The 12,148-nt window shown below is 42.9% G+C and overlaps 1 protein-coding gene across 3 annotated transcripts in view; it reads left to right on the top strand.

Annotated features, from left to right (window-relative positions):
- AGBL1 (AGBL carboxypeptidase 1) overlaps positions 1-12,148 on the top strand; it is a 784,724-nt gene that overhangs the window by 106,065 nt on the left and 666,511 nt on the right. For all 3 annotated transcript variants that reach the window (XM_042988107.1, XM_042988105.1, XM_042988106.1), the window contains 6 exons: positions 3,468-3,584; positions 4,696-5,276; positions 6,793-6,876; positions 7,110-7,196; positions 10,278-10,426; positions 11,904-11,991. In XM_042988107.1, coding sequence (XP_042844041.1) covers positions 3,468-3,584; positions 4,696-5,276; positions 6,793-6,876; positions 7,110-7,196; positions 10,278-10,426; positions 11,904-11,991 — 1,106 coding nt within the window. The remainder of the gene's footprint in view (positions 1-3,467; positions 3,585-4,695; positions 5,277-6,792; positions 6,877-7,109; positions 7,197-10,277; positions 10,427-11,903; positions 11,992-12,148) is intronic.

The raw sequence follows: 12,148 nt of genomic DNA, 5'->3' as shown, positions 1-12,148 counted from the left end.
AAAGTCTTCGAGCCAAGAAGATGAGAAGTCAGTGTGTGAGCATGAGTTGTAGAGAAATGGGGCACCTCAGAATCAGGGCTTGATTCTGGGGTGTTGCCAGAGTAAAGGAACTAGTGCTCCAGCAAACTGATTTTCCCTGGTGAACTCAGGAGCATTTGCTGCAAGGAATGTGGGCAAGAAGCCAGGAGTATTTGTTTCTGGTCATAGATCCAACCCAGTCCTTTAACTGATGGCCTTTTCATTTGAAAATAAAATTGGGATCAGATATTTATAAAGGATGATTAAAAGGAAATTTTTTCTTAAAGTGTCTTGAGAATGGAAAGTTGGGTGCTGTTCTTTGAAAACTTTCAAAGTCAGCATAAGAAAAGAGAAACAAGTAGAGACCAGATGTTGGTCATGTTTTGTCGTTGTTGTTGTTTTCCTTCACAAATACAACTGTTAGATTTGGACAAACACTGAAGAAGAGGATAAACAGACTGAATTCAAGCTTTCCTCTCCTTTGCTCTTTCCTTCCTTTTTAGTTTTTTTTTTTTTTTTTTTCCCCTTGGATATGATCCATGTGTGAGGCAGCAGGCTGGTTCCTAGGGATGGTAATATGATACAAAAGCAAACAAGACATTGATTTTTATCTTCAAAGAGTACATAGTCTAGTGAACTTGGAGATTGTCCCTACCAGAGTTCAAATCACCATCTTGGAAGGGGCGGTGAACTCAAGTGTAAGGCTGGGGAAAGTCACTAATATCTGAGTTTCAGTCTGAGGAAGAAGGGCCAGAAAGTATTATCTGGATTAGATGGGTACCAGAATTCTAAATGACAAAGCCTTTCTGGGTTGCTGTAAAGACACAGAAGCAGGCCCATCCCTGAATAAGTATAAATTGTATTTATAAGAAATACAGAAGAGAGGAGAACCCACCTGAGTGGCTGGAGATTCAGAGACTGAGATACAAACTTTGGGGACCAGATATGGTCTCTGTTACAACTTTGCTGTTATACTGAGAAACCGACCATAGACAATATATTAAAAAATGGGTGTGACTGTGTTACAATAAAACTTTATTTACAAAAACAGACAGTGGGTTATAGTTAGCCAACTCTTGCTCTAAAGCTAAGTAGGTCACATAGCCACATGTAGAATGCATTAGGTTGCAGTATGGGATACACAATACTCCTCACTCTAGACACACCAACCTTACTCGCTGGTGGGGAAACCCTTCCCAGTAGTCTACCAGATTGCATTTCTTTTTTCAAAATTTATTTTTTGTTTAATTTACATCCAAATTAGTTAGCATATGGTGTAACAATGATTTCAGGAGTAAATTCCTTAATGCCCCTTACCCATTTAGACCATCCCCCCATATACACAACCCCTCCAGCAACCCTCAGTTTGTTCTCCATATTTATGAGTCTCTTATGCTTTGTCCCACTCCCTGTTTTTATGTTATTTTTGCTTCCCTTCCCTTATGTTCATCTGTTTTGTATCTTAAATTCCTCATATGAATAAAGTCATATGATACTTGTCTTTCTCTGACTAATTTCACTTAGCGTAATACCCTCCAGTTCCATCCATGTAGTTGTAATGGCAAGATTTCCTTCTTCTTAATTGCTGGGCAATACTCCATCGCATATATATATATATATATATATATATATATATATACACCACATCTTCTTTACCCATTCATCTGTCGATGGACATGGGGGCTCTTTCCATACTTTGGCTATTGTCGATAGCGCTGGTATAAACATGGGGGTGCGTGTGCCCCTTCGAAACAGCACATACCAGATTGAGTTTCTACTGATACCACCCTGGGGCATGGCTGAGGCTGCACAGAAGAGGATGCAGGCAAGCAGGAACTGATAGATAAAGCTGGAAAGGACAAGAATAGTGGGATCTTCATTATCGGGCTGAGGAATTTGGGCCTGGTGTGCACTGTATCTGAAAATACCATGAAATCAACATCATGAGGTCTATTTTTTTTTTTTTTTTAATTTAAAGTTTGGAGGAGGGGCACCTGGATGGCTCAGTCTGTTAAGAGTCCAATTCTTGATTTTGGCTCAGGTCATGATCTCATGGTTGTGAGAGTGAGCCCCATGTTGGGTTCTACGGTGAGTGTAGAGCCTGCTTGGGCTTCTCTCTCTCTCCCTCCCCTCCCCTGCTCACACACACACTCTGTCTCTCTCAAAATAAATAAATAAACATTAAAAAATGAAGTTTGGGGGAAAATTCCAGAAGGTGGACAGAATATTGCATTTTCTCTCCCTCCCCCCAACCCTGGATCAGTAATATAAACATTTATTGTGTTTATTTATTTGATTTAAAGAAGAATAATCCAGGCTTTCAGAGATTCCAGGTTTTTCCTTAATTAACCAAATATTCTCCTAATACATAGGGTAGGTTTCTCTTCCCTATCTTATTAGGGAAACTTGGTTCAGGAGAGACATGGAAAGATGAGGAGACTGGACTGGTTGATTCCTGGTGTCCTTTCTCTGTAAGATTTTATAGCCTTTGGAAAATACGATTTGGGAGGAGAGTCACCATCACCATTAAACTATTATGAAATGATGATCTAGAAATAAAAATGAAGGCTCTAGGATTATTCAGCCCAGTGAAGGAAAGACTGGTGGTGGTCGGGTAGATGTAAATGTACAACAGGGTAAAGTGCAGCAGGAGGTGACAAACCCCTCTCCGGGTCTGGAAGGCCCTGCCTAGTGCCTCTTTCTCCAGTGTTGACACCTGCGATCTTCCTCCTATTCTCTGTGCTCCAACCACCTTCTTTCTGAAAGGCAATGTCAGCTGTTCCTTCTGCTGGTAATTTCTTCCCCAAGGCTTCGTACAGTTGGCTCTTCTAGCTAAAATGTCAGCTCCTCAGTGAGGCGGTCTCTGATCACCGAGTCTAAACTGCTTCCCACCGATCCTCTTTGCATGGCATTTACCACCGTTGGAAGTTACGTTCTTCATTTGTTTTCTGTCTTCGTTCTCTCACTCGAAGGCAGATTCCATGGGAACATCGACTTTTGTCTGTTCCATTATCACTAACTCTTCAGTACCTACAGTGGTACCTGCTCATAGTAGGTGCAAATTAAACAGTTTTGAATGACACAGATGATGGAAGGACAGGTACAGTGATTACAATTATGTTGATGGTGGTGGCGAGATACAAAATTCTTTTATATTGTGCTTTACTGTTTACAGGGTTCATCTCATTTTATATAAATTAGTTATTCATGGTAAGGGCTGACAAATCCTGAGATGGATGCTTAGAAAAGTTGTGTACCTTCTTTCTTTTCATTGAAAAAATACCACCCATCATCTTAGATTCTCCTTCTCATAGGCTAGCACTATAATTTGGAGGCAAGGAAACCATGTCCCAAGATTTTGAAAGATCACATGTGTAGCTTGTCTCGATGCTTCTCAGGGTGGCTGTCTTGACTTTCACATGTATATATTTTTGGATATTCCTTTGTAGGATGATGATTTGGAAACAGATGTGAACAAGCTGAGTTCCAAACCTGGTCTTGATCGACCCGAGGAGGAACTGATGCAGTACGAGGCAATGTGTCTTGAGCTCTCCTGCAGCTTCGAGGTAGGACATATGCCGTGGGTCTGCTCCACGGTGATGCATGATGGGTTTTTTGCAGAACCTGGGAGGCCTAGCAGGAGATCTCCAGATGGAAAGCATTGTTCACCATTAGCAATCTGCTTCTGAGGTCTTTCTGAGAAAGAAGCAGAAATCCAAGCAAAATGTGAAAAAGGTAGCTGGGCTGGATGCATGCAAGTCTCCTGCAATCTGACCCCTGGAACCTAGGATGAAAGAAGTGCAGGGGTACACATCGCTGCCTATGATCCACCGTGGGGTTGGGGCAGGGCAAACTGACTTACCCTCACGTTCTAAGAACACAAGTGAAAAGTCTTGGTGATTTAGTTGTTCCCCTACAAAGAGGGTAAGTTGTACTAGATGGCTTTCTGAAGGTGGTTAGTCTGATTCCAGTGTTTTCTGTTAGTAGAAAGAAATTGAGAACCTCACACCTGATGATACAGTGGCTACTTGCTGCTCCTACTACTATTGCTGTCGTCAAGATTTTAGACCTGCCTTTGGATCTCTGTTATTTTCTTATGACCCTTGATATATCATGAATTTGCCCCACCCAAGGGTACGAGCTAAGTCACATGTAGAAGGGAGTCTGTGTATTCTGTTTTACTTCAGAAAGCTGAAGGGCATCAGTAGGTAGAAATTTCAGGGAAGGGAAATTTCATTTGGGTATAAGGAAGACTTTTTTTTAAAAAACAATCAGAATGATCCCCAAATGAGAGGCACTGCCTTGGGCTGTAGTGAAAACCCTGTTAATGAGTTTGTTTAACCAGGCTGTGACTTTTTGGGGGTGTTGCAAAGGGCATTTGTGTGATGTATAGAATTGTGCTAGACCCACCCAATGCTCCTTCCAAACATGAGTTTCTATGATTCTACCATTTATTTGACTGTTGAAGCTTAGCCTTTTCTTGTTTGACCTTGAAAAAAGCTTCCCAATTCATAGGATTTATGCTAAAACAACAACAACAACAACAACAACAACAACAACAACAACACAACAAGATTTACACTTAACTCTGTGCTCAGAGAGTGAGGATTGGGGTCAAATTGTATTTTCTACCAGGAAGGTAACACTGACATATTCTTTTCCATTTTAAACCCGAAGGAACTCAAGTCTCAATCTGGAGATGATTTGAAGTTCGAAGAGACTCAGTATGCCAATCATCACCACATTCCAACTGTCGCCTCCCCAAAGTGGCATGGTTTGAATAAGGACCAAAGTTCTTGGAAGCAAGGAAGAGAAGACATGGTCCAGACTTCCCTTCTGAGCAAGGTGAAGATGGGGAGGTCCACCATGCATCCAGCCTCCAGAAAAGGACCTGGGATGAACCCATGCCAAAACATGCAATCCGATGGATTTGGGATAGATTATTCTGGAAAAGAAACCCCTGACATTCAAGCTTCCCTCAAACAGGATGCTTGGGACATAGATGTTATTTCCTGCCCAATGATTAGTGCCTCCTTTTCCAATTCCGCTAGGCCTAGAGAAACTGCTGAAGTAATAGATAAGCTTCTGCAGACACATCCCAAGCCTGTCCCCTTCCATGACCCCTGTCTCTATATGGCCAAAGCAAGAAGAACCAGATCTGTGGCCGACTTCAAGACGATGGCATTTCCTGACCTCTGGGGACATCGTCCACCACCCTCTGCCCAGTCGATGTTGGAACGCAAATGTGGAGTCCAAAGGTGATGGCGCTGCTGATTTGGAAGCTATATTTTTTCTCTTCTTTAATATTTTTATAGGCAGAGTGTTTGGTACAGATATTTCAAGTGTCTGTAGGAAAGTGAGAATCAGTCAGGAGCATGTTAAAATCCTTTGGGAAGCTCTTGCCAAACACAGAAGCTTGCCTCCCTACCGGACATTTCAGAAGTAAGCGTGGGGTAGTGGCAGGCATGTGTTGCCAGAAAAGAATTCCTTCAATGATTCCAATGTAACCCCTTACCCCATAACCATTGCAGGCCATGATGGGGAAAGATAACCCAGTTTCTTCAAATACTGGGATCAGTCCCCAGGAAGGTTCTCAGAAAAAACAAATGTGGATTAATTGGGGTATGTTTTTTTTAATTCACTACAAATTGGTGTCTGATCTCATTGATGAAAGGAGATGGTGTGCCCCTATCTCACAGTCCCAACCTTAAAAACCTGACTTGGGTTAGAATAGTTCTGCATCACTGAGGATTGTAAGGAAAGACCGCATTCTCCAGGGAAGAAACTTTGGGTGATGGCTTATTCCCAGAATGTTGGAAAGGAAGCTTTGCCTTTGGATAAGCAGAGTGAGATTAGAACGAAAATTGATAAACCAAGGAAAATTATTTTCCCTGGGGAAAAAACCCAATGACATTGATTATGCATGCACGGAGTCAATGGAGCTGAGTGTGCATACCAGAAAGTTTCATTAACTTGTTTTCCATTTCATCAGCAAATTGATGGTGGATCCCAAGAGCTGCTCACACTTGGGTTCCTGCTGATGTCTCTGACTTTACCCCCTGCACGTTATCTGCCAAGCTCAAGTTCCTGAGAGATGCACCACAGAGCCTGGCCCAATAACACCTCCCCCTTTGACAGAACATCTTCCCCTTGAGTCCAGGCCTCATGCCTATCTCCCCTCACCTTCCCACTCCACCCAGAATACCTGGATTGGAAATTCAAGGAGGGAATCTGAAAGTTCCTTTGGGCTTCCTTCTGTCCTCTTACTTAAACCTCCTGAATATGGGTGTTTCTCATAAAACTGACCTTAGTTTTCTAGAGCTGACAGAACCCAAGGAGTAGAAATGACTCAAGAGTTCAAAGGCTTACTGAATCCTCCCAGGCCTTGAGGGTACTAACAGTCAACAATCCTAAAGTCTCCCTCAAAGTTGTCTCACTACAAAGGGCCCTCTGATACCATCAGAAACCTTCAGAGCCCATTAGTTCAAATGCCCTTGAAAAAATTCTTCAAGTCCTGAATCCTCCAACTAAAATCTGCTTCCTACATTCCTACTGCTCAATGTAGTTTCATTTTTTTTTTTTTTTTGATACACAAGAAAAGGAAGGACAGGCAGTGCTTTTTCCACTCTTTCAGCCCCATGTTGGGGAATTATTAAATTTTTCTTTCATAATTCTCTGATGACTCCCCAAACCCTTCCCAGATGACTGTAGGATAAATGGGGTAAGGAATGAGGGCCAACCAACACTTAAAATGTTTCCAATTTTCCTTTCCAGGATCAAGATATTTGAGGATGTCCGGAGGCTCATCCAGCCAACTGATATTATAAATAAAGTCGTCTTCAGTTTAGATGAGCCTTGGTAGGTGGTCTTGAGCGTCAGTGGAATGTGGAGGGTGGGGGTAGAGTATGGAATATCCTCTTGATGACATGAGAATAAGAGTGTTTTATGTTAGTAATCCATCCCTTCTACTAAAAACATGATGAAAATTTATGTTGAAGATCTGTAAGAAAAACCTTATCTCTAAGAAATGTCAGGCTATGCCCAAGAATAGCAGTAACGCATGTGTTCACATGTTTTCTATTTCATTACAGGCCTTTGCAAGACACTGCTTCCGATTGCTTGCGGTTCTACTCCAAGTTTGAGTCAGGAAATCTTCGCAAAGCCATCCAAGTGCGTGAGTAAGTAAGGAAACCCACAAAGGTAGCTGCTGGCAGCTTAAGAGAGCGGGTTGTGTCTCTCGTCCCTACTCTCAGTACAGCGGCCTCACACTGGTAGTGTGAAATCAGCCATGGTGGGAGTGTTTATACCCTGAGGACTGGCAAACACTACAAGTGAAAGTTTTCCTGGGAGTCTGTTGTTAAACATTTACCAGTGCACCACTAGGGGGCTCACTAGCCAATGTCATAGCAAGGTGGAGACTAGAGGTGAAAATTGCCAATACACCTATGTTCAAGATCATGGCTCCATACTTGGGCGTGGGAGTCCTTTGAATGGGATATTTGTACTTAGGCTGATGCTAGGGCTGGTTCTGTTGACTCGGAAGTGTACATGGGCTCCCCTAGTCCTGTACCTTTTCATGTCTGTTGTTCCTACAGCTGTGTACATAGGTGGCAAGAACATTGGGCTCCCCATGGAGAAGTTCACTATCCTTAGTTCAAGGGCATATTTAGTGTCATGCTTCTTTGCCAGAAACTCTCAATGAGCTCTTGTTAATAGACAAGTATTTCAGGGGCGCCTGGGTGGTTCAGTGGATTGAGTGTCCGATTTCAGCTCAGGTAGGATCTCATGGTTTGTGAGTTTGTGCCCTGTATTGGGCTTGCTCCTGTCAGCGCGGAGCCCGCATCAGATCCTGTATCCTCTTCTCTTTGCTCCTCCTCTGCTCATGCTCTCTTGCAAAAATAAACATTAAAAAAAAAAAAAAAAAAAAAAAGGAAAATTATTTCACAGGCAAGGAAAGCCTAGGGCTGCACAAACTAAAAGAGGGGGGAAACAAAACATAGATTTCCAGTGCAGAAGAGACTGCTATGTTATAATTCTTTCCTCTACACCAGTGTGAACTATATTTTTCATTGCCAGAATCAGGATATACAATCCATATTCTATGTGTAAACTCCTGAAAACAACAGTTAGAACAGTGAAGGGGGTGGTCGTCACAGACTCTGGGATCAGACTGCCAGGGGCAGCCTCACCCCTTTCCAACCAGGAGACTTTGAGCAATTACCTAACCAACTCCATGCTTTTCTTTCCTGACCCAGAAAATGGGGACAGTAATAGCACCCACATTATAGTGATGTATTTGAGACTTAACTAAAAACACATCAAGCTCTTAGAATAGTACCTGGCACATGGTAAGCCCTCAGTCAGCATTAGCTTATCTTCAGAGATGGGTATTCACCATAGCTAGAGCATAGAACTTAGTATAGTCTGGCCTGTTTTGTATCTATCTGAGGGTATGTATATATATATGTATTTTATATATATAATTTATTTTATTTTTAGAAAGGGAAAGAGAGCAGGGAAGAGGTAGAGAGGGAGAGAGAGAATCCAAAGCAGGCTCCACACTGTCAGTGCAGAGCCCAATGGGGGGCTCAAACCCATGAACCATGAGATCATGACCTGAGCTGAAGTCAGACACTTAACAAGCTGAGTCACCCAGGCACCCCTACCTGAGGAGTCATTTTTGAAGTTTTTCTGTTTTTTGGGGGGCAGGTGAGCGGTGATCCTTTTTTGTTTGCTTTGTGCATGAACTGTTTCAAGGAAGCCCAACATATAAGACAAATATAAGTTGAGCTACTTTGGCTGAAGAAGAGAAAGGCAATTATGTTGAGATTCCTTCTCCACCTTCTCTTTTCATTACCAGCTCAGCTTCTAACTTCTTGCTATAGTGCCAGCTTTTATTACTCGTTTTCTCTATATGTCATATTTAAGGGATCCAGGAGAGAAAACCTAATCCAGGGTCTCATAGTGGTACAGTGGTCAGTCCATGATGTGCCTGTGTTGCTGATCTTTCTCTCCATATACCATATATCTGCCTTTGGCTGGAGTGTGGAATCCTAAACTGATTAGTTTTGGTCAGGGTAACAGAGTCAAATGACAGAAAACAAACCTACTTCTAGGCAAGGACTTTTTATGACCAGTTTTTGGAAAGGATTGTGGGCATAGCAGACAATTTGAGGGTCATCATCTTTCCAAATTTGTCCTCATGAATGTCACTCAGTAGATTATGCTTCATTCATTGTATGGCAGGCTGGGTGGTTTGGTTCGATTGAGATGCTTAGAAGGACAGCATGGGCAGTGGACCTGTATCAGATAGCCCTACTTTTATGCATTCTGCAAAGCCCCACCCCTCTACAAATCTCACTGCAAATGCCAGGGGTCAGGGCTCCAGAGCAGCAGAGTATGAACATATCAGGGCAAAAACATCACCCCTTCTAGAAGAGAAACTCAAAGAACATGCCAAGGGGATGGAATGATACTATTTTGGAAAATGAACTGTACCGGTAAGAATGCTGAAGTCCAAGCTGCATTGTTAATTTTGTTGCTAAAGCGCAAAAAAAAATGATTCCCCTTGCAGATAGTGACTGAGAGGGGCCACACAAGAGTCTCCTGGGGGCACTGGAAATGGCCTGTATCTTGATCTGGGTAATTGTCAAGCAAGAGTGTCCAGATGAATTTGTTTAAATTCACTGATTCTTACACTTAAAACTTGTGCTGTTCACTGCATGTAAGTTAAATCAGTTAAAAAGGGACAAAATGAACACACAACTCCTGCCTTCCTAGTCTAATTCACGTTTGTTGCTTTGCCGGGGGTTTACATCAACTCTCCGCTTGATCTTTAAGAACAGCACTGCGAATTTAGACACTATTTCCATCTTCCATATGAGGAGACTGAGGCTCAAAAGTAATGTGTAGCATCAAATAATAATGACATATCCAACCAGATGTGATTGAATTTTCTCTGGGGTATCATGCACTTGCATTCTTTCCTACTGGAGAGAAAATCCATTACAGTTTAATAAAAAGATATGCTACCGTTGTATAATTGATTCTCTTAATACCACAAGCCTGCTCTCCTCTCCCCAAATTTCTATAGCCAGTGTGTCCGATATTGTGAGGTAAGTATGATCGTTGTAACTTACTGGCCAGCTGAGATCCTGGGTCTTAGATCTGTCATCTAGAATCTGACGTTTGTAGGCTCTTCAGTGTTGGAAGTTACCTCAAAGACTCCTAGCCCTCCAATCTTGCTTCTGACTTTGCAGGCTGGAATATGACTTGCTGGTCAACGCTGATGTGAATAGCAGCCAACATCAACAGTGGTTCTACTTCAAGGTGAGCGGCATGAGAGCTGCTGTTCCGTACCGCTTCAACATCATCAACTGTGAGAAGCCCAACAGCCAGTTTAACTACGGTATGAGCTCTTGGGGAACAGAGGTCTTCTGGCTAACACCAGGAATGATGCCCATCTGGTTGTTTGGATTATTACTGGAAGCTCTCTTTGGGTTCCCAAAGGGTTTGAAGTTGGGCTGAATGTTTTGGTCCCAGATGTGGCAAGGTGGTGGCCAACTTATGGCAAACCACCACCATGGAAGGCAGTCTGGAAGTTCCACTCTGCTGTGGCATGTTAACGCCATACACAACATTCCACCCCTTCCTGACTGCCTTGCCCCACCTTGAACTTTTTGAGGTCGGTGAGCACTCTCATTTATTCCTTCTCTCCATCACCTAAATCCTACAGTAGCAAATATACTGACCTATTTGCCCCAGACAGGAAAACAGCGCAATCCAATTGGACAACGCTGATTTAAGCTCCAAGAAAACATGGGGAAAGTTCAAATTCTACTGAATACCTGTGGCCATTTTGGAGGAGAGATTTAAGGGACAAATTGACTAGCAGCCCACATTTATTTTGAACATTTCCAGGAATGGAAAATTATGTGTGTTAGTGCTAGGTCATATCCTAATTTATTGAGTGGCTTTGAGTAAGGAATAAATGTTCCCATACCTCTGTGTCTGCACACAGGTTACCGCCTCTATTTTGTACTGACTAAATACACTCTTTTAAATAGAAAGAGAAAATATGAACCTCAACTCTTGCATTTGCTCTGTATGGTTGCTATAACAAATTGTCACAAACTTGGTGGCTTAAAACAAGACGGATTTACTCTCTTACAATTCCAGATTCCGGAAGTCCAAAGTCAGTTTCACTGGGCTACAGTCAAGGTGCCAGAAAGGCCATTCTCCCTCTGGAGCATCTTGGGGATTTTCTTTTTTCTTTTTTTTCCCCCCAGCTTTTTTGTTTTTTAATTTATTTATTTTTGAGAGACAGAGAGAGATAGAGCACAAGTGGGGGAGGGGTAGAGAGAGAAGGAGACACAGAATCCAAAGCAGGCTCCAGGCTCTGAGCTGTCGGCACAGAGCCTGACGTGGGGCTAGAACCCACAAACCGTGAGATCATAACCTGAGCCGAAATCAGACGCTCAACTGACTGAGCCACCCAGGCACCCCTCCCCCCAGTTTTGGAGCTAAGTTCCTCATATCCCTTGGCTTATGGCTCCTTCTTCCACCTTTAAAGCCGATAGCATAGCCTTTCCCAGTCTCTTTCTGCCTGCTTCAATCACATGGCTTTTCCTGGGCAGTCGAACTTCCCCCTCCCTCCCTCTTATGAGGACATAAGTGATTGCATTTAGGGCCCACCAGGATAATCTCCCCATCTCAAGATCTTTAATTTAATCACATCTATGAAATCCCTTTTCCCATCTAAGGTGCCATTCATGGGTTCCAGGGGTTAGGATCTGGCTATCTTGGAGGGCCATGATTCGGAGGACCACAACCCTCTTTCCGTTCCCTCTTTCCCCAGAGATTAATCCCGCCTTTGTTCCATGCAGGAATGCAGCCAACTCTGTATTCTGTGAAGGAGGCTCTTCTTGGCAGACCCACCTGGATACGGATGGGCTACGAAATCTGCTATTACAAGTAAGTCACAGTGTTGCTAGCTTCCTTTCCTCTGCTCTTTCATTCTTCCTCAATTTCCTGCTCTTCACGTTGATCTTATAAACCTCAGCCGTCTCTGTTTGCCTGCTGCACTTGTCTCTGTCCCGATGGCAAATGCCCTTCAGAAGCGCAGGCATGT

Source organism: Panthera tigris, chromosome B3, assembly GCF_018350195.1.
Source record: "Panthera tigris isolate Pti1 chromosome B3, P.tigris_Pti1_mat1.1, whole genome shotgun sequence".
NCBI lineage: Eukaryota > Metazoa > Chordata > Mammalia > Carnivora > Felidae > Panthera > Panthera tigris.
This window is presented reverse-complemented; position numbering and strand designations above follow the sequence as displayed.